The sequence below is a fragment of the Gobio gobio genome, assembly GCF_949357685.1.
Source record: "Gobio gobio genome assembly, chromosome: 22".
Taxonomy (NCBI): Eukaryota; Metazoa; Chordata; class Actinopteri; order Cypriniformes; family Gobionidae; genus Gobio; species Gobio gobio.
This window is the reverse complement of record NC_137118.1, coordinates 26,708,420-26,732,090: the sequence shown is the minus strand read 5'-3', so window position 1 is coordinate 26,732,090 and position 23,671 is coordinate 26,708,420. Positions and strand designations below refer to the sequence as shown.

General features: G+C 36.6%; 1 protein-coding gene across 1 annotated transcript in view; it reads right to left on the bottom strand.

Annotated features, from left to right (window-relative positions):
• tln1 (talin 1) overlaps positions 1-23,671 on the bottom strand; it is a 125,390-nt gene that overhangs the window by 46,786 nt on the left and 54,933 nt on the right. The window contains exons 3-21 of the mRNA XM_079805298.1: positions 19,660-19,757; positions 19,090-19,219; positions 18,297-18,449; positions 17,759-17,901; positions 17,202-17,329; positions 15,010-15,070; positions 14,688-14,792; positions 14,448-14,603; positions 12,061-12,162; positions 9,903-9,979; positions 9,594-9,774; positions 9,227-9,340; positions 8,008-8,116; positions 6,972-7,180; positions 5,495-5,593; positions 3,151-3,318; positions 2,773-3,067; positions 376-542; positions 161-289 (exon numbers count right to left, since the gene is read on the bottom strand). Of these exons, the coding sequence (XP_079661424.1) occupies positions 161-289; positions 376-542; positions 2,773-3,067; positions 3,151-3,318; positions 5,495-5,593; positions 6,972-7,180; positions 8,008-8,116; positions 9,227-9,340; positions 9,594-9,774; positions 9,903-9,979; positions 12,061-12,162; positions 14,448-14,603; positions 14,688-14,792; positions 15,010-15,070; positions 17,202-17,329; positions 17,759-17,901; positions 18,297-18,449; positions 19,090-19,219; positions 19,660-19,757 (2,624 nt within the window). The remainder of the gene's footprint in view (positions 1-160; positions 290-375; positions 543-2,772; positions 3,068-3,150; positions 3,319-5,494; positions 5,594-6,971; positions 7,181-8,007; positions 8,117-9,226; positions 9,341-9,593; positions 9,775-9,902; positions 9,980-12,060; positions 12,163-14,447; positions 14,604-14,687; positions 14,793-15,009; positions 15,071-17,201; positions 17,330-17,758; positions 17,902-18,296; positions 18,450-19,089; positions 19,220-19,659; positions 19,758-23,671) is intronic.

Below are 23,671 nucleotides of genomic sequence, written 5' to 3'. Positions count from 1 at the left end.
TTACCCAAATAGGGCAGAAAAGAGATGTTATAGTTGGCAACACTTCTAGAATTCATCTCACAACAGGCAATGATTTTCAAAAGAGAGTGTGACCTCACAAAAAAATCTCATCATATCTTCATGTTCTTGAAGGTTTGGTCTAGTGCGCTTCAGTCCTCACCTCCAGTTTGTTGACGAGTCTCTTTTTAATGGCATTCTGTGCAGCAGCATTGGTGGCCATGCGCAGTCCCTCCGCAGCTTCACGCAGCCTCTGCTGCTGCTCCTCGCTATCCGGGTTAGCAGCTGCACCCTGCGGCACACATGCAACAAACCATCACAGTCTGAATTCACAGATATTTAGTCTAAAAGCACACACTGAGGTGTCTTCTGTCCCACCTTTGCAGCTTCCACCATCTTGGCCGTGGCGTCAGCCAGGAGTTTGGCTGCAGACAGGAGTTTGCGGGAATTCTCGAGGTCAGTCTCACCCTCCGCGTCGGCCTTGATAGCATTGACCAAATCTGAGGTGGCCTGAGCGAGGATTCGCGCTTGGCGCACCATCTCCCCTGACACAGATAACAATGCATTTTGTATGTGATTTATACGTACATCAACATCCAAAAAGACAATCCTGGTTTGACATTCAGAAGACACTTTTATCTAAAACGACAAAGACTAACAAAACAATTTAACGCAATTCAAACGGAATTTATAAAAAAAATAATTAAATAATAATTTGCAGCACATAATGATAGTAGAAAAAGTCTGCTAATCTCTAGTGTGACGTTTTCGATGTGATTGCGCAATCACTGGCGAGCCGCAGAGCAGCGCAAGATGAGCAATTTAGGTTAAAAAGTATATTCATTTTAAAATATTTTGGAAAATGACAGATCGTTTCGTTAGGTAGACCCTATTCCTCGGCTGGGATCGCGCAGAGCCTCTGAAGCTTATCAAAGCCCTTTGAAACTTCATTGATTTGGCCCTTAAACATTTTGGTTGTCATGGAAGTCAACGGTGTGGAGAAAAATCCTGGAATGTTTTCCTCAAAAAACGTATTTTCTTTTCGACTGAAGAAAGAAAGACATGACCATCTTGGATGAGATGGGGGTGAGTAAAATAGCGATACCATTGAGTTATGCGTCAATGAAGATCTGCTTGGACTTTGTTTGAAGAAATTGCCCCATGTAGTGAACTTCCTGTTTAACTGTTCCTTCCTCATTAACTTCACATCTTCAGTCTGTGGACATTGACTGCTTCTCTGTGACCACCAGCAGCATGTTTTGCTATTAGGGAAGAATCAGTCTCCTCTTCTAGTCGAGCAGCTTTTTACTCTATGTAACTGATAATAAAAATAGGATTACTGGGAACTTCACCAAATGTTGTTCCGCTCTCCAAACGCAGTCTCTTTCTTTTCTTTTTAATTAGTGAGAAGATTAATACTTTTTGGTTTATTAAATAAATAATTTATCCTATACATTTCTTTTGAAGCCTAAATTCACTATGATAATAGTGATTAGTAATTAGAGTAAATTATGCATAATTACACGCGACTAACCCTAAACCAAACCCTAAACCAAAAATATTGTTAATTAAGATTACTCCATACCACAACTGTATAATATTCCTATAACAAGGACATCTTAGAATACAGTGAAACCAATTTTTATTTATCAATTTAATTATCATTATTTTTAGTTTATTTTTGGAAGATAAAAATATATTTTGCATGGTAAACAGTTTAAGAATGTATGTATACAACTGTGTATATGTATGCATGAATATGCATGCATGTTTGTATATGAACAATTGAAATTTTAGGGCTACTGCTAATTTGGAAAATTGAGAAAGAACATATCATGTTACACTAATCTATCAACATCGATCGATATCTTACAACTTTTTCACAAGCCGGTGTGTTACTCTCACGATCAGGCTGTATCAAATATACAGTCTTGCTCAATAGTTTACACACCCCTTGCAGAATCTGTGAAAATGTGAATTATTTTAACAAAATAAGAGGGATCATATAAAATGCATGTTGTGTTTTATTTAGTACTGTCCTATTAAAGGTATTTACATAAAAATGTTTACATATAAAAAAAAGGCTGAATTCATAATAAAATGACACCATTCAAAACTTTATGTACCCTTGATTCTTAATACTGTGTGTATTCTTAATACCTGGATGATCCACGGATGTTTTTTTGTTTTGTGATGGTTGTTCATGAGTCCCTTGTTTGTCCTGGGCCATTAAACTGCCAAGTGCTCTTCAGAAATACTTTTGAACAGGATGAAGATGTCCAAATTTGTCTTATTTTGTTTATATTGTAATCTTTTTCATTTAGTACTGCCCTTCAGAAGCAACAGAAGATACTTATCCATTTCCCGGAAGACAAATTAAGTACAATTTACCTTGATCTTCAAATTCAAAAAGTTAATGAATCGTTTTTCCTTCTGGAGCATCAGTGAATGTTTGAACCCTTTTTAATAGTTGTGTTTGACTCCCAAAACTGTCCTAAGTGTAAAAGATGGATCTCAAAATCATACAGTCACTGCTGGAGAGGGTTCAAATATGCAAAAGATGCTGGAAAACTGAAGAATTTGCAGGACATTTTTCTGAAAAACGTTGGGCATGCATTTTGTATGATCCCTCTTATTTTGTTAAAATTATTCAAATTTTCACAGATTCTGCAAGGGGTGTGTAAACTTTTGAGCAAATATTGCCACTTTATGTGTGGAGCACTAAATAAATAAGTACAGATAATGAGAAAAAAAGCTTAAACACGTTCCTAGTACCTGCGTCTCCCATAGAGCTGAAGATGTTGTCCGTCACATCCAGGATACGGTCGGTAGCCTCTCCGTGCCGTCCGATTGGCTGTCCTCCACTGGCGTACTGTCTAATATGCTGTAGCAGCTCATTGAGAGCCTGAGTGACACCTGTGGCAGCCACGCCCACCTGTTTTAGCAGCTGCTCGTCATTGGTTGCCCCCTGTGACGCCTCCACACAGCCCTCAACAGACTTAGCCACCAGCTTCCCAGCCTCAATGAGTTGCTCCTGACAAACAGGCGAGCTGATGGTAGGAGCCACCACCTGTCACACAGATAAAACGCACACTTGAGCATCAGGTGAGATCGGTGAGTCTGTCTATGAATGAATCACGTGCGAACGCTCACTCGTGTGCAGGCCACCAGCTGTGACGTGGAGAGGGCGCACTGGGTGGCAGCAGCAATCACTCGGTTTTGTTGAGCTGAATCTTCTGTTTTTTGAGCCACATTCTTGGCCTTCAACACCAGAGCTGCTGCTGCATTAGCCACAGCCTTCGCCAACTGCATCAGCATGTCCTGCATATACACACACAAAATAAGAGTTAGTAACTTAATTAGACACACATCATTTCATAAATCACGAATAGTACTTTTTTTTTTATGTTACAGAAGTGTAACCAGAAGAATCACCATCTACACTAGTGAAAGAAAGCAGAAATAGACCTACAAACCCAATCTAGCTCAAAATGGTGTAGACCCTTTACATGCAGGATATGGGTTATTCTCAAAATATTGGAAATACCGTGAGTTTGTTATGAAAAAGATTTCCAATAAAAAAGTAATCATGTAATTTTGGGTTAATTTACACATGTCATTAATATAAAGAATGTTATAATGTATTGATTTTGAGATGAGATCAATGCCATCTTAGACAATTCAGTTTTTATGAGAATTAAAATGATTAAAAAGAGATAAAATACTACATCAAAGAACAAAAATCAAGTTGATCAGTAATAATGTCAAGATGCTATTAAATTCTATATATGACGGAGAGCTGTGAAGTTGTCAGATACAGCACTGGAATCTCTATAAAGGCTTGAATGAACAAGAATAAAGAACATGTGTTGTACATGAATAGAGGCAGGGCAGTGCTAGAAATGTCTTGTTCAGTTTGATTTCTGTTAAACGTCACGTTTCCCAAATGCAATAAACTTGTTCTGATAAGTGTTCTGTCCAAATAGGGACATTAAATAGTGCACAAGACTGTAGCACAAAACTTCCCCTTCAGTTAGACTGTGTGAAGAGTGATAAGACATTCTCAACCACACATTCAAATAATATCACATTAGAGCTAACCAAAGACTTCACTAACCCTTGCAGAAGCACATCATTCTAGAATGATTACTTCTTTCCAAATAGAGTTAAAAGGGTTAGTTCACCAAAAAAACAAGAATTCTGTCATTAATTACTCTCTCTCATGTCGTTCCAAACCGTAAGACCTTCGTTCACCTTCTGAACACAAATGAAGATATTGATGAAATCCGAGATCTCTCTGACCCCTCCATAGACAGCAATTTAATTACCACTTTCAAGGTAGAAAGGTAGTAAAAACATTGTTAAAATAGTCCATGTGACTCCAGTGGTTCAACCTTAATTTTATGAAGCGACGAGAATACTTTTTGTGCGCAAAAACGAACAAAAAGGACAAATTTAAAGGACAAAATTCGGAAGAGAAGTAATTGTTGAATAAAGTTGTTATTTTTGTTTGTTTTTTGCGCACAAAAAGAATTCTCGTCTCTTCATAAAATTAAGGTTGAATCACTGGCGTCACATGGACGATTTTAACAAAACGGTTTTTACTACCTTTCTGGACCTTGAAAGTGTTAATTAAATTGCTGTCCATGGAGGGGTCAGAGAGCTCGGATTACATCAAAAATATCTTCATTTGTGTTCAGAAGATGAATGAAGGTTTTACAGGTTTGGAACGACATGAGGGTGAGTAATTAATGACTAAATTTAAATTTTTGGGTGAACTTACCTGAACTTTGTATCTAGTGAAAATTCCTGTATTTTTTCATATCACAATTTATGTATCAGAAAAACTAAATATTTGTTTAACCATCTACTAATTTTAACCATTACTAATGTTCTCCATTACTAAAAAATTATCTCTGTTTTAAATGTAGAAACTTCATTATTAGAAGATTTTTTATAATGGCTGTCACAAGCTCTTAAGTGTGGCTTTGCTGGGCTGCAAACTGAATCTGTTTATATATATAAAAAAGGGATGAGCTGTCTCAATGCAGTGAGAAAACCTGCATCAATTCAAAGACATTCCTGATGGTTACAAGTCTGTATACACAATTTCAGAATTTTAAGAATGAATTATGATATAATTAAATGATGAAATCTATCATGCAGAGAAACAGTGCTGAGGATTGATTTGCTTAGAATGACCCGTCACCACACGCTACATCTTACAACCCTACAATTATGACAGGACGGCACAAATGACCGTGATCATTAAATCATTGATTTGGTAATGATCACTATATTTCATAACAGACACATTAGTATTATTGGCTGGTGGATATTAATTGTTCTTTCTATGCATTGTTACCAGCATTTGACTATAGCGTGTCCGTCTGGAGTGCGTGAACGCTGCTGTACCTACAGACTGATGAGAACACAGGTTAATGTACTACAGTCACAGCGTGTGTGTAGCAGCAAAGTGTATGTGTGTGTCACACACCTGGAAGTGCTGATCCGCATCGGACTCTCCGATATGCTGCAGGAGTTCACCGCTGGCCTGACCCACATTACCTGCAGCTTGCAGGAGGTTCTGTCGTGGCTGAAGACATCATAACAGCAAAGTGAGAGTCAATATTATAGCAGTATTTGCTCATAAAATCAGAAACACTAGCATTTTCACTTAAAAAAAAAAAAGTGTCAAAGTTCAGAGTTGGTACATTTTTTTATTTTTTTATTTTTTGAAAGCAATATTTAAATTTTTTGATTCATTAAACTGATCAAAAAAGTCAGTAACGGCAATTTTAAAAAATATTTCCATTTAAAATAAATTCTGTTTTTAAACTTTTATCATCAGCATACTGGAATGATTTCTGAATGACTTTGATCACAGGAATAAATTACATTTGACAATATATTCACATAGAAAAGAGCTATTTTAAATTGTAATAATATTTCACAATATTACTGTTTTACTGTATTTTTGATCAAATAAATGAAGGTTTTACCAAACTTTTAAATGTTAGTGTTTAGGTTTTACATTTTTTATTTAAAATCAAAAGATGCATCAGGGCTGCTTTTTAATTGTCATGACTCTTTGGTTCTTATTCAGAAAAGGTTCCATATACAAAAATATTTCATCCAAAAATTACTAAAATTACTGTTAGTGGAAATGTCCTTCATCCTTCCCTCAGGTCATTTTGACCCAAAACTCATTTTAATTTGTTTTTTTTTTTATTGAGAGTTCATCAGTCAAAAACTTGACTGGATTTGAGAAGTTTTGTGGTTGAAATGTGAAAAAAAAAAAAAAAAAAATTAAATCCTTCCCTCACGGGTCAATTTGACCACCATAGGAATGAATGGAACGCGAGGAATGCTTCAGTACACATAGAAAAATGCTCATAATTCAAACTAAAAATGCTAAAACTACCAAAGAAAATTATTTTATAATGTCTACATGTATATCTGAATGCATGCTGAAGAGAAACTCAATTTAGCACCCAGTGGAACAGCTCATTTGCTCCGCCTTGACCTATAAGGCCATATAGGTCAAGGCAAGGGTCATGTTATAAAAATCATGTTATATTATCTTTTTTCCACATGAGGTCAGCAAAGACACCCAATGTAAGATATTTTGAGCTCAATTAAAAGGGTTATGCGTGAAATTGTGAGTTATTTTGAATGGAAGTTGAAAGAATGTGATTAAATAACTATTTATTTATTATCAAAATGAAATAAAATAAGCTTTCTGGACAAAGAAAAAATTAAGTATAATTGTAGGGCTTCGGGTCATTTTTACCCGCAAGGGAAGGATTTGTTACAAAGTGCAAGGGAAGGATGAGGGTTAAGGAATCTGAATCATAACCCAAAACTTAACCATTACAATCCTTACAACTCCCACTCCTACTACTAACAGACCAACTAATGTACCTCGCAACATTCTCAATTCCATGTTTTGCCGCCTAATGCTAAGGTGATACCTCAGTACTGGTGGGCTGAGCGGTCTTGAGCATATCAGACACAGCACACGCCAGGTTCTTCGCAGCACCCAGGAGCTGTTGGCCGTTTCCTCCCTCGTCCTCCATCAGCGCCGCCAGCAATTTGACACCCTTAGACATCTCCGTCAGGTTGGAGGAGATGGTGGTGACGGCACAGCCCACAGCGGTGTAATCAGTCTCTGCTGGGTCACCTGAGAGACACGTTCAGTCAGAAACTACATTATATCACATGAACAAACCATGAGGGAAGAAACTACTGTCAGGATTTAACAAAGACAAGCAGTGACAATTTTGCGAGAAAACGCCTGGATAAAGTTATTTTTGCGGTTGACCTTATTGCATATGCATTTGTAGGAGTTTCACTTTCAGACACAAAATGTATAGGAGGAGAGTATTTAAATGAAAAATGCACCATGATTTACTAAGGTTTGCAGTAGTCAATTTACTGTTATTTGCAGTGGTGGACAGCAACAATGCATTTTTATTTTGTTACTATACTAAAATTTTCAAGTGTCTGTACTTTATCGGAGTATTTTTATTTTGGGGAAACTTTACTTCACTACATTCCAAAGCATAATAATATACTTTTTACTTCACTACATTTCATAAAAACATGTCATTCCTCATTATATTGAACTGAAGAACTCAGAGACGCAAAAGCAATGTCTGATACAACTTGCTAAATAGTTTCGTAAATCTGACTAAACAATTAATTGGTGAATTGGAGCGATCCAACTGCATCTGTTCTCGAGTCAACAACAGACTCTGATCGGGTCAGAGCGAGTTTCCAGTTAACAATTCACAAGACTGACTCAAAATGAGCCGAGAACAAAAGATCCTCGAAGCTTGAGTGTGCGTGTGACTAATGACAGTTACTAACTAATGCTGAATTTTAGTATTTATAATTGTAAATTAAAATCGTATTTATGAACAGGGAACAGACAGTGTGTGATAGAAGGGAGAGAAACAGACAAAATGTCGGACTGCAGAATGGTGCGTGTCATTGTGAGCCTGTCACCTGCAGTCAGATTGACCATGGAGGCAGTTCCCGCAGTGATGGCGTCCACCTGAGAGTGAATCTCATGTTTGGACTCATCCATTTTGTTTTTCCTCCATGCTTGAGATGCCTAAATGTCAGAGAGAGAAAGTTTAATACAAATACTAGGCATATTCATTCAATACTAGACATATGCCACACACCATTTAATCAGAACCTCTCAGAAATCTTTCTAGAACCCTGCAGATGTTCCAGCTGCTCAAGCTAGAATCTAATGGTCCATAACTGGCATAGAACGATGTCAGTCCAGGATCAAAGAAAAAATCTGAAATATTTTAACCTCATGATTTTGGAAAACACAAGAGAAAACTACTTTAGAGACGATATCTTGAGAATCTTAACCCTTGTGGACTGTTTAAAATAAAATTACATCGGTTATGCTCGGGTCAAAAATGACAGCACTATCCTATTGATTTTGAGCATGAAATTGTTTATCTAGTTGTTATAGATAATAATCATAAGGTGTGTGTCTAATGGTGCAGAGTGAGCAGGCCTTTCCAATTAATTCCTATAGAAGCCAAGCTGCATGCTCACGCTGTGAATTGTGGGATTGACAGCAGGTCTGAGAACGAGTGGAACTCGGCCAAGAGAGTCCAAAAAAGGTAAAATGCAGGATGGCAGCCAATCGTCATGTGTAGCGACGCCTGTCATGAGTGATGTTTTAGATTCTGCTTGATTTAGTGCATAGTCATATTGTTTACATATTACCGTTTCATTCTGATTTCTAATGAAGTTTGGACTCTTTCATTTTGACTAGACTGGCTGGATTAATGTATTAAACTGATAATGTTTCTTTTCAGTGGGAATTCGGACACAACATTTATATCTTTCCTGTGTAAATGTGTGCAATAATTATTATACTGGCTGTGTTCTAAGAAAAAATATAAAAATATATACTTTCTACAGACACACCCCAACACACCTGGCTATTACAGTCCACACTCATGGATCTCCATTGCCCCCCAGCAAAATTACATAACAGAAGCATACAAACATTTTTAAGGTCCACATTTTTGGAACTTTTTTATTTTTTGCAAAGTTGTGTGGAACCAAAGGCATTTTGAAAAAACAAAACCCGGGTCAAAAAGGACCCAGACAGAACACTAGGGTATACAAACAGTGCAAAATTAAGTAACTGGAGACATTTAAAAGAAATATTCATATAAATAATGCATCTCACCGCATCAGTGCCCAATGGAGGCAGGGCATCAAACTCCTCGAGAGAGGCCTGAACTGCCTGTACTGCCTGCATGCTGGAATTAATGGTGCCAGTCAAAGCCTGCTGAGCTGATGTCTGCAACAGAAACAGAGAACACATACACTTCACCGTACAGCCCAAACAAACGGCACTGAACATCATACACAGACAAGACAGGAAGAGTAATTACAACAATATACGCCGAGCAGAGCCCATCCTTTGCCCTTAGAACGTTGTCGTTCCTGAAATACTGTACTTTACGCGAGCTGCGACCTGGCACATGTTGTTTGTGGTAGTTTATCCACCCACTGCAGTTTCAAAGGTGTTATTGTGTATGTGTATATCTGACCAGAGGAGGCATGTGTCCTCTGTGCATCTGCCCGCTGGTGATGTGCTGTTTGGCCTGTGGCATGGAGCCCATCTGGAAGCTCTCTGGACCTCCGGCACCAGAGCGGATGATGGCTGGAAGAGCGACAGAGCCCGTCTCCACCTTCCCAACCTTATTAAACTGCTGCTGGAGTACTGTTGACCTGAAGCATAATACATTGCAGGTTACCATCAAACCTAATGCCATAACTGAAACTTGAGACCTAACAAGTTGAGACCTAACTTGAGTCACACCAAACTGCACTCCAATAAACTATGCAATGAGGCTCACTTTTTGGGAGACACCGAATCCTCCAACATGGTTGATTCTTCATCTCCCTCCAGGCCAAAGTGATCTTTGCTCTTTTTCTGCAGATAAAGAGGTTTTCAGTGAATTGAGGAAAGATACTTGAGAGCATGACCTGAAAGAAGCACTTTGTTGCCAGAGCAGATTGTGTCTTTCTCTAGAATGGTCAAACATCAAGGTTTGTTGAGGAATTCCTCACATTACAGAGAACCAGCGGCAGCAATTTCACATGGACACGATGTGCAACCATGAAAAATAAGACTGATATGATAAAAAAAAAATCTGCTTAATAACGTTATTCTTCCAATACTTAGGAAATTGTTGTAAACATCTAACTCAGACTTCTCAGTTAAGCAGACTTCTTGTTAAAATCAAAACTTGCTGGTTATAAAGTGTACTCATGTCAGAGAGTGTTGCTAATGCAAGACCAATTGCAAAATCCCTGTGTTTTCAAAAGAGCCATTAGGAATTTACTTCAATTTGCGGAAGTCTTTCATAGCCACCTATTTCTACAATATTTACAGTTAATTCTAAGAATCGCTCACTAAGACAGTCAGAGAGAGAAAAAAACATTCAAATAATGATGCAACGGTCTAGGCAAGTGGTTGTATTGAAAACACCAACAAATTGTGGAAAATATGTACACTTTCTGCATGTACAAAATTAATAAAATACAGATAATTTCACAGACATAACTCAGAAAACAATGCAGAATATAAATATATAAATGAGTTTGTTTACACGCATTATGCTTAATAAGCTGACAATGCATGTGGTCATGTAAATGTGTTAAACCGTAAATCCTTTATCAGCGTAAGATCATAAACAGCTAAAGCTTAAACCGCTAGATTTCTGCCCCTTACCCCAATTTCTCCAGGCATATAAAAACATTAATATTACACTTAACTCTTTCCCCGCAGCATTTTTAAAAAAAGTTGGCAGCCACCGCTAGCGTTTTTGATCATTTTCACAAAAATGTCATGGCCCCCAGAATATTTTGTTGTATGAATATCTGAACATGTAATATATCAGAAGAAAGATGAGACCATCTGCTTTTAAACAAACAAAAAAAGCGTTTTATTCTAGCTTAATGCAGTATTTTTAAATCACAATATTATTGACTTGAATGCACTGACGCTATTGGATGAGAACTGAACTGAGCTGGACAATGACATCACGGTTTTCTCCAGAGCTGCTTTATAGATTCATTGAACTCATTTCATAATTGATGATCTTTACAGTTATTGAACTGAACTGAATCAACGCTGAACTGATTTCAATGACTTGACATAAATAGAGGAGACTTGTTGTCTTTTCCTGTACTTGCCATCATACTTCAGAGCAATACAATTACTAAAGTTTGCTATAATGGTCATTTTATAATCTGTGAAAATAATTATGGCAAATTAGCTAATGAGTGGTCCTATGCAGCCATCTACTGGTTATAATGGTAATTTCATGCCATTTTCATTTTAAAAGTGCAGGTGGCAGAAATAGTCCACTATGGGTCGCACATTTTCCATGTTATCTCCATGAATAAAAATGAGAAATTTAGGTCTTTAAATTAAAATTGACTTAAGTTTAATGTTGTTGTGAGGTTAGTAAATCGTAATAGTAAATGGATGTTGTTTGGATTGTAGTCAGAGATATTTGGCTATATAAACAAAATTGACAATGTTAAGCAATAAGTGATACGTTCCTACAGTCTGCCATTTTGGGCAAAGAAAGAAAATGTTTGTCTGAAAAGTTTTCTTGTTAAGGGTTGGATTGTGCGTGCTCTATGAGACATTATCAGTCCTTTTGCCAGTCACCTGCCTGTTAAAGCGACAAACTCTGCTACTTGTGGTTGTTTTATGAGATGTAACGTACGTTTTATACTTGTGCTACAATTGTGCTGACCTGTACTACAAAAAACCAAGTGCTATGTGCAAAAAAGTTAACGTACAGCCCTGCCACTCGCCTGAAAAACTTTGTCAAATCCAGTAAATAGTTTTTCCTCAAAAGCACTACGTGTACATGCAGTGTGTACATGCCTTCTGAGAGTGAGAATAGTCTTGTGAGTCCAATAAATATGTGAAATCAAAAATAAGTGGTCAGGCTACTCATGATATATTACATTTTAACATTGGTCATGGCATATTACCTTTTTGAGAATGATGTCAATGTAACCAGCAATAAGTTGCGCAATCTGTTCTCCTTCAGTGGTCTGAACAGAGTAGTAACCATCCTGATAGTCTCCAAAGTCCTGAGGAAGAAAGATTAGAATCATGACATGAAACTCAAAAGGGGCAAAAAAATAACATCAACAGTGTAAATAATACGTCAAACTAGTAGTTTCATTCTTGCAGAAGTGCACGCTGGGAATCATAGTCCTTCCTTCAACATTTAGTAATTAATAGTGCTGTTATTATTATCATTCAGTGGACTGTGCATTCATTCATTAGGCTGTACAATATCGTCTCAGGTTTACAAAAGGAGGACACATTTATATTGATGATGAAATTACAACAGAATAGGTAAAAAAAAAAATCATGTCAAATATATTGAGTTTGTCTGAGTATGCGGTTACAAAGAGCTGGAGGACAGAAGAAACTGTCAAGTAATTATTGAATCGATTTGGTCTTAACATGATCAAGAAGTCTGCGACCTGAGTCTAAATACTGAACTGCTGCACTCCAGGATGCATTAACAACCGGCCAAAATTACATCTCTCTTCCCGATTCATGGAGCCAGCACTGATTTCTGCTTCAGCTTTAGTCTATTACATGAAACAGGAACTAATTAAAGGCCTGTTGCAGTAAGCCAGGCTTTATCATTCCTGCATGTGTCTGAAAATGTCATTGAGTTATTCCATTAGTATTCCAAACTGGGGTTCATGAGGGAATGGCAGGGGGTTTAAGTTTATGAAATGCTAATAATGAATTAAGAATGTAAAATTAAAATACATAAATCATTTTAAAACTAAATATTTCATGTGTTTACCTATATAACGTGACTATTGACTGACATCAGAGAACGTGAACATGCAAACTAGTGTTGTTAAATTATAGAAATATTAACTTTACAGGGTTTGTCACAGCAAGAAATTCTGCCGCCACTTATATTACATCAAGTTTATTCAGATGTATATTCTTTTTTATAATAAAATATAATAAATACTAACTAAGCCATGGGTGGAGAACTGTATAGTTCCTGCTTTAGTTATCGTTGCTTCATCCTCGTTTACCCTAGTTGTTTTTCAAGCTATCCTTTGTGCAGAGTCCATCCTGTAATAGTTTTGTGATGTTCCTTTTCCAATTAATTTGTTACTATAACAATTACTTTATTACTTAATTTATACCTTATGATTCAAATCAATGTCTAGAGGAAGTTTGATTCACTTGTCATGAAATATTTTTAGCTCCGACATCAAGGAAACAATTACACAAGAAACTCTTGTGGATTTTGAAGTTTGTGTATGTGATGTGGCTTACACTTTCTTAGAAGCAGTTTTTTCTTCTGTAAAGATCAGGGGCCATATTCACAAAACATCTTAAGGCTAAAAGTAGCTCCTAACGTGCCGATTTAGAAGAAACTCTTAAAAATAATGGGTGTGTCAGTCCTACATTTTCTAAGAGTATTTCACAAAGCATTTTAGAACTAAAACTAGCTCCTAAATCCATGAAACGCTAGGAGTAGTAAAGAGGACTCCTAAGTCACTAAGACCAAATCACTAAACAATCCTACTGGCTGTTGCCGCAATCCGCCAAAAGACACTAGTTAAATGTAAGTTTATTGACATTAAGGCAATAGTGATAATAAATGTATCTTTAATTATAAAAATATATATGTCAGATTACCAGTGGCAGTTGTTTTTATGAGTTCACACTTACAAATGATCGAATAGAGTAAAAAAATATAAGCATATTAGGGGCACTGTCCAAGGGGATCGAGGGCTCAGAGCTTGGAATTTAGCCCAAACCAAGAGTTCTGCCCCACATTGCAGACCGTGAGTGAGGAACGGGGTGGCGGAGGGATACAAATATACTGTTGAGGTAACTAGGCGAGTCGGCTCTCGGCTGTGTATATACCTCCTCTCGCGCTGATTAGATAGAATATTTGAACGTGCTCCTCACGAACTTTGTTTATAAAACATAATTTTCGCTTGAATTCTGCAGACATGTAAGAGGCTGACAATTAGCTGAACATATACTAGTTTAATTAGTGACACTTGGCCTACTTTTTCAAATCTTTATTTGAATATGGCAACATTCTTATTTTAAAGATTGTATTTGAATATAGCAACATGAAACCTTGTTCAACAAAATATTTCTATAATTAAATAATTAAATTTTTTGGGTGAAATAACTTAAATTAACTTGAATTATTACAATCTAACCCTAAAGAGGTTAAACAAAAATCACAAAGTGTTTAGCAAATCAAACCTCTAGTACACATCATGTATATGGTTTCAGTTCAGTTCAAATGTGAGTTACTCTCAAAACACCACAACAAGCACATCTTGTGTATGTAAAAGGAGTGTGTTGGTACCAGGGTGAAGCTCTTGGGTGAAGCTGCCCAGCGTTTGATGTTGGTCAGACTCCATTCCTGTATCACCTCTTTGGTCTTCTCATCCACTCTCATCACACACTCTTTAGTGATGCCCAACAAACGTGGCACAAGCTTATTCTTTCCTTTCATTTTTTCCTGTAAAGAGAACAAACGTTGCCATTAGCACAAGGATAACGGCAGTGTAATGCTGTGTGCTCAAATATCGAGAGAGTTTGTTACCTTGACTAAGAAGAAGGACACTCCGTAGGTTTTCAGAGATCTGGCTAGTTTGACGTAGCTGACTTTGGCTTCAATCTCTGTCATGTTTTGGTAGTTTTTGTGTGACTTAAAGAGAAGGGTTTATCATGAAATGTTTATTCCATTTCACTTCACTCAACAATGATGCATTTTCATCATTTTATAGACCTTAACAGACACAGGCCAATATACTCTAATAACACAAACAAGAAAAAAAAAAGTATATATATATAGTTCACATAGTTCTGAACCTAACATGGGTACAAAAAACATAATGCATCATATATGACCGGTATAACCTCACCTGGAAGATCCTTTTCTCACCCTTGTTCTTGACGTACTCTTTTGGCAAGAATTCTTTCAAACTGGATGAGACAGACAGGAAGCAAGAATTACCAATTGGTTTTAGAGAATTCAAGCAATTTGGACTAGTGAATTTAGAAGTAGGTTATGCTGGCAACTGATGTATAAAAACAGGGCTGTCAAAGTTTTTAGTGATGTGATTATGTTATAGCTTAATTTTTACTAAATTAGTTTTTACATTATTTAGCATACAGTTTTAAAAAATGATTTTCACTATTTACAGCAGGACCTGCATTCCAGATAAAAAAGGATCTTGATTTTCAAAAGTCAACGAATTTATAACAGTTGAATGTAACATTTTTGAGTCAAACAAAGTCTCTGAGTAACATGTAATTTATTTAAGTCATGAAAAAAGTAATGAACTACGCAAAAAGCATTTTGAACGTCCCCCGCACGTTTTATAAGAACTCAAAAATCTAACAGTTCACTTTAGACATTTGTCTCATATTTGTGTGTCAAGTTCTCACTAAGCTAGAGGTCATTTTCTGAAGAGAATCAGATTAGACATCATTGAGAGAGAGGCTGAAGATCGCGAATCATGTTTGTTTCCCTTATTTTGCAAAAAGCACTACAATTTGTTGTTATTGTGACTACACAAAAAAAAAAAAGAAACTTAACAGATTATAATGATGTATAAAACTTGCCTGAATGATAAAAAAAAACTTTATTATTTGTTTCAAAGTTATTTGAGTCACTTTGGCACTGATAAGAAAAAAAGCAAGCCAATCACGCCGGTGCGACGGCCGACTCGAGAGGGTTAAGACATATTTTGCAACACAGATGTGTGTCCACAGTGTGTGTAAACAACCAGCCTATAATGGTAAAAATCCACCCAATACTTTCTTTATAATCCCCATCAATCATTATCAATCTCTCATAACATGCTGTTCCAGATTTCCCCCTACTCCTGCGTAAGAGTAGGGAAACCTTGTCCATGACTGTTGATGATCTGCCCGTTTAGCATAGACACATCGCCATTTCTGTTTACTCGCTGTATAAGCTAGCTCGAGTTTTACAATGTCTGCGGCATACGAGCCACTGAGGACACTGTGGTTAAATTTCATTTTTGAAGGAAATGTGCCAAAGAATGTCGGTAAAATTGTATATATTTGCGCAAATCATTTTACCCATGATTGCTTCACCAATGAGGGTCAGTACAACGCTGGATTTGCGAAAAAGTTGTTTCTGAAGGATGGGTCAATACCAATGCTCTACCTCCATATCCAGAACAAGTAAGGATGGCACTTCATATTTTGTGAATGTTTGCAAATTTCCTTTCTGAATGAGCTTTCTAGAATGCTGTACGGCTAAAGTTACCATAGTCTCTGACTGTATTCACAGAGACTAGAGCTACGTCGTTAGTTTTATCCCGAAAAACGCTCACCATCTGCGTATTTCATAAACGTGTTACATTCCCACACGAGCACCTATACAACAATTTATAGACTAACATGATGGTACATGTTGGTCAATGAGTTGAAACAACGTAGCTCCACAACAACTAACGTTACATAAATGCACCCACTAACCATTCAGTGGCCTGAGCGGCTTCAACATGCCATCTGTCAGAGATGATAACGTACATAATACATAACGCACGCGACTATAAATGTTCTTCACTCGCTGAAATTTAATGGGAATGATCATGAAACTGAGTAAAATACTCAGAGAATAAACACCAATCCAACTGAAAAACTTTGCCGGGTTAGTGAACATCTTCCAACAGATGTTGGTTTTGACAGACATTTTTATGCACAACCTATGCATTCTGATTCTGACATTCATGATTTCAAATATTTTCAATAATTTTATATTCTTTACTGATCTTTTTTCATAATTTTGGCAACAGATAAAGTGTTAAATGAGTGATCTTTAGATGCTATAATCAGCCAATTTGACTCTCATATGCTGATGTAATATACTGTAGGTTGTAAACTTGACCGATGATTTTTATAAAATGTAGTTTGATCACTTCTCAGTTGTTTAAATGATTCCTTATCATTATATTATATTATATTAAATTACTTATCAATTATAGGTTTGATCAAATGTTTTGAATTTTGTATCCGTGGCCCTGGTGCAGGTTGTTGCTGTGGGCCCTTGTAAGGATAAATAAAAATGTGAAAAGCTCACTCAAGGAATCCAGGCTTGTGTTTAGACTCATTGTGGTCTCCAAACTGGATCTGGCACTGGTATCCGGCAAACTCACAGGCCTTATCAAAGGAGACGGGATGGGAGCCGTTCAGAATGTCATCACGGGCCTAGAATACAAAAAAATAACATTGTACAAAATATTGCAACTGAATATGAACAAATTAGCAACAACCTGATATAACTAACCAGGCAGTATGTGATACATTTCTAGCAAGAATAATTTGTCTGTCCACACTGAAAGCATTGAACAACGCAGCACAATGCCAATCAGACCATATGTTTAACATACATTTAGCAGGATTTTAGACTAATGACATTTCAATGTGAATGTGGGCTTCCCCCGTATAATTCCACAAAAACTAAAATTGGGTAGGATAAAAACATGGAAAACATCTGTATGGAACAGATTGTTATCCAAAGAGAAACAAGATTTCCTTACTCGATAAACTCCCCAACATGTTGTAGAGATATTAATGAGTTTAAAGATGACATAAGGACATGATTATGATGTAAAGGTGACGTTCTATGGTCCTTACCTGCACATAGAGCAGGTTGAGCTGCACAGGGTCCCTGGAATCCACATTCTGGTCCGAGTAGAAGAACTTTCTCCTGAGAAGCAGCATCTCAAACTCCTCGACACCCTGCTCTCGCAGCGTCCGCCCATGATCCAACCAATTCACTGTATATACATTAAAATACAGCTCTGACATCAGTAAATTCAACTAGATTTGATTATTATCCAAATGTATATGTTTGGACACAAAACTGGATTTGTTGGAACGCACAGTGAAGAAAAGCAGGCAACAAGTATTATTTAAGAATATATATTTGGGCACTACAAAACTCCCATAATTCTGTTTGATTTATGCTTTGATAGCTTTACTATTATAATACAATGTGGAAAATAGTAATAATGAAGAATGAACAGATCTGTACAAACATTTGCCAGGTAGTATACAGTTATGTTATGTATGCATTGTATATGTACGTAATATTTACTGAAATGAAGACCTTCTAAAATAGCAAATATAAACCAATATTTGGTTTATTCATGTTAGGTAGAATGAGACATACACTCATCATCTGTGTGAAGTTTCTGTTTGAGTTTCTCCATTTTTTTGTCATCCCTCAGAAGGGTCTTGTCTTTTTTCAGTGTTCCCGTGGTCTCTTCCTTCTTTTCCTCTCCCAGGTCACGCACCAGTGAGTACTCGTCATAGTTTGTGATGCCTGAGAAATCAAAAGTGTTTTAATATCTCAATGCATTCAAACGGTTTCTCAAAAGGTCATATTAGTATCCTCTAAACCTCTAAAGATCCTTTTTATGTACAATAATCATCGTCCTGTGTGTTATTTACAGTATATAGTCTTAGCAAACTCTTGCTGTGTATTCAAGACAGACCGTGTTTCCGCTACAAATGCAGTGTGGTTACAAACACTTTTGACAAGCTCCAGGGTTACACTTTATTTCGATGGTCCACTTTAGACATTCAACTAACTATAAGTAACTTTGCAACACTCAGAGTATTAGTAGACTGTGGTATACTGTTAGGTGAGTTTTAGAGTTTGGGTTAGTAGAACAAGTTGACATGTTGTTGCAAAGTTACTTGTAGTCAGTAGTTTTAGTCTGTTCGGGGAGCATCAAAATAAAGTGTTAGCAGATATTAAGCAGACAGTCTACTAATACTCTAATAACTGCTAGTTAACTTGTAGTTGAAAATTTACTTATAGTTAATAGAATGTCGAAAGTGGACAATCAAAATAAAGTGTTAACTAAAAGCAGGAAAGCTCTGGCCTAAAAATGGCTAAAAAGCAGCCAGAATAAAGTTAACTTTTTTAGGACTGGTTTGTCATATGGAAATTAACTTACCTATTCTGGCACAGATGGTCATTAACATGTCACTGACGATTTTGGAGTCATCCACCATAACCGTTTTAACAGTTCCATCCAACATGCGGATCTTCAGGGGTCTCTGTTTCTTTTTGTACTCCAGAGTGTCCTAACAAAAACATGTTCTTATGAAATATCCTTAAAAATAAAATATACAATCCTGCATATTACTGCATGTACACTTAGTGTTATGCATCTCTTAGATAAGAGTTCATTTTTAATGACTATCACATTAACATAATATATTTTTCAAACAATGCTGCTATTTACATATTTTCATTTGACAGATGCTCTAAAGTAATTTACAATTACATTATCATTTTATCATTTTTAGAGCAATGCTTCACCAGTTACAATGCTTAACATTTCAAACATGTTTAAAATATGTCAGTCTCATCAAATTAGTCCTGATGCAATTATACAATCATCACCCACACCTTTAATTTAGTTTTTTTTTCCCTCCACTCATTTGGGATATCTAGACAAACATTTTAAAGAGATTCCACTCACAATGAACAATTTCAAGTTGATGAAATATTCTACACTCACCCCGTTTCTCAGCATGTAGTAGTCCAGAGCTTTGCCTGCTTCCAGCCAGATGCCCTTTTTTGGGTCTTCATCTGACAGGAACAGGCCATAGTCACTGGCTGCAAATAGACAGTAGAGATAGTGGGCAGTCAAGATCAGAGCCTTAACTGAGCATTTTCTGAATTTTACAAATGCATCATTCCTAATGCTGTTGATTTTTCTGACATAACGTTTTTGTGTTTTAATAAACATGAGATGCAAAACCCTGCTAGTGGAATGAAAAAAACCTTGTATAAAAGCTGAACTTCTTTTAAATAGAGTGCCGCGTTTTTAGATCGTTCTGTTGTACGAAAAGTTGCGAGACGTGACCGCAACGGGCAAAGATGTTGGTCTAGTTTGTTTTTACCCAGAAAAAAAAGCATTGAAAAAGCAGTGCAGTGGAATGCAAAAAACATCTCCTTATGTTTGTTTTTTTTGTCCTTTACAGAAGTTGATATATAGAGTATAAAGCTTGGAATGACATGAGGGTGAGTAAATGGTGACAAAACTGTTTGCTTTAAAGGGATAGTTCACCCAAAAATGAAAATGATCCCATCATTTACTTACCCTCAAGCCATCCTAAGTCTATATGACATTCTTCTTTCAGGTGAATACAGTCCTGGCTAATCCAAGCTTTATAATAGCAGTGAATGGCAGCCCAAAATTTGAGGCCCAAAAAAGTGCATCCATCCATTATTAAAGTAATTCACACGGCTCCAGGGGGTTAATAAAGGCCTTCTGAAGTGAATCGATGGGTTTGTGTGAGAAAAATATTCCTATTTAAAACTTTATAAAGTAAAATATCTAGCTTCCGGTGGACCGGCATCTGTATTCAACTTATGAAGAAAGGGATCAGATAGTGTCTTCCAAACATAATGCAGCAACACTGACAAACAAGCTATTTAAGACTGTTTCACATCCCACATAAGCTGTTGAGTTTGGACGAGAGCAGTCTGTCAAAGAGACGAATGACTCACAGGTTAAGACAAGTATGTAGAGCGGTTCTGAGGACTATTACATAACAGCTGGGGCTCAGCCGCACCCTGATACAGGCCCATTATAGCGCCGCAGCACAAACTAGATTTACACTTGATTTCTGTGGTATGTTTTGGCTTCTCTGGTACTTTTTTCCCCTCTCTTCACTCTCTGGGGTGGAGCAAATACTAAAAAGGAAACCAAAATCAGAGATATTATGTTTGGATTTTAGCCAAAATGGATATTTTTCCTAGTGTTGTTGGCGATGATAGCTGTAGGCTATTAAGTAAGAAGTGTAAATGAAAAAAAAAAATACAATATTGAACATCTTAAATTTGAATCTGATTTGAATGGGGCAAAATGCATCTGTATTGCTTGTCGCTGGAATCTTATCGCATCTGGTTAGGACATGGGATTTTACACTTTATTTTCCTAGGGCTGGGTATCGACACACATTTCACAATTCAATTAGATTTCGATTTACAAGCTTGCAATTCGATTCAATTTTGATTATTTGTGACATATTTTGATGATATGTTGCTTATCACTTACAAAGCACTAAATGGTTTAGCTCCCCAGTACTTGAGCGAGCTCTTAACACATTATACTCCATCACGTCTATTGCAGTCTCAAAACTCTGGCCAGTTGATAATACCTAGAATATCAAAATCAACTGCAGGCGGTCGATCCTTTTCCTATTTAGCACCTAAACTCTGGAACAGTCTTCCTAGCATTGTTCGGGAAGCAGACACACTCTGTCAGTTTAAATCTAGACTAAAAACACATCTCTTTACTATGGCATATACATACAACATTTTTAATTTATATTATTCAAATCAGTTAAATGATAGTTAGGCTGCATTAACTAGGTCAGCCGGAACCAGGAACACTTCCCATAACACCTGATGTACTCGTTACATCATAAAAAGAATGGCATCTACGCTAATGTTAGTCTCTTTGTTTATCCCGAGGTTTACTGCAGTCAGCCGGATCTGGGCCGTATCCAACTCAACTCAACTCAACTCAACTTTATTTATATAGCGCTTTTTACAATGCAGATTGTTTCAAAGCAGCTTCACAGTGTTAAACAGGAAAATAATGCAACAGAATTTGATTCGGCCGTACAGCCGCTCTGGAGAAAACGGTGATGTCATCAGTTCATTTCAATTATTATACAGTGACAATGTGGGCAGATCAGTAATTTAGTTGATGTATTTAATTTAGTTTAGTAATTACATTTTTTTGGATATTTAGTTGAAAATTTAGTGAAAATTTAGTGTCCCCAACAGAGCAAGCCAAGCCAAAGGCGACCTTGGCAAGGAACCAAAACTCCAAAACCTCCATCCAGATCAGATGGTGGACCTGCGCCTAGACATGCCCAACGCACCCCTGAAGTTTCGAAACGGCATCCTCAATAAACCCGTCTCTGGCGTGATGACTCCAATCTTTCAAATATTCTGATCTAATCTGACTTCTGACCAGTAATGTTGCCAGAATAATAATCATACACTGTTTGTTCGTTGGCCAGAGGAGAACTGGCACCCCGACTGAGCCTGGTTTCTCCCAAGGTTTATTTTTCTCCATTATGCCACCTGATGGAGTTTTGGTTCCTTGCCACTGTCGCCTTTGGCTTGGCTTGCTCAGTTGGGGACAATATATTTTCAACTAAATATTCGACAAAATTTTCAACTAAATTACTGATCTGCCCGCATTGTCACTATATGATAATTGAAATGAGCTGGATGACATCCCCGTCATTCTCCAGAGTGGATATACAGCCGAATCAAATTCTGCTGCATTATTTTCCTGTTTAACACTGTGAAGCTGCTTTGAAACAATCGGCATTGTAAAAAGTGCTATATAAATAAAGATGACTTGACTTGACTTGATATTTTGATATAATCATATTTCAACTCCAATTCGTTTTTTGAAATATAAACATTTAAATGGTGGCTGTCATAAACTTTTATTACAAATTTATTCAAACATGCATTAAATATATAATATATTAAAAACATAAATTATAATGAACAGCCTATGTAATGTGGTGCATATATTTAGCAAAATGCTCCTCTCTAGAGTAAATTTTTCTAGCTCACTAATAAGTTTATGGACACTGGATATGATTTTTCTGAGGTAAATTTGACATTACGTGACATTGTTCACAAGCTGTTTTACTGACGTCTTTCCGTGGTTGAAGCACTGATTGAGCGATTTCATGTGACATGATACAGATTTCAGTAAGCACTCTATCATTTAACGAACACTTTCAGATGCTCATTCAGGTTTATTTCGCGCTGTTACTGGTATTAAGGCGGAAGAGAAGATCAGTTCATGTGTGCTCCGCGCTGCCACTTCTCTTGAAATGAACGGAGCTGCGCCAGAGCACTGATCTCACGCCACAGCACCAAAACGGTATTTATGTTTTTTAATTTGTAATAAAATGGATATCATTTGAAATCTGAGACTTTGATTCATAGCTTAAGTAACAAAGCACAAAGATTATTGCAATTTATTGGATGGGAGGCGCACTACAATCTTACTTTCATTCATCAACTGAAAACAGGATGACTAATCGATTGTTGGGATTTAAGAATTGATATCGGTTCGTAAAAATAATTGATTCAAATCGAAAAATCTATATTTTTTTACCCAGCCCTATATTTTACAGTGTCCTTGTTACATATGTTACATGTACTTACTCTAATAACAGTAAAATATACACAATTACATGCAACTAACCCTAAACCAAATCCTACCCTAACTCAATAGTAAGTACATGTAGTTATTCAATATTACTCAGTACTTAAATATATAATTACACTGTAACAATGACACCTTAAAAAATTTTCTTTCTTTGTTTCTATTGTTTTATATGTGGAAATATGATACTAGTTTCAAATTGTGCTTTGTCTCACAAAATTTTGCAGCTGATCAAATTGACGTGAGTCGTAAACATTTCAGCCATCAAATGCTTAATAACATTGGCATTCACAAGAAAACATTGAAAAATTGAAGA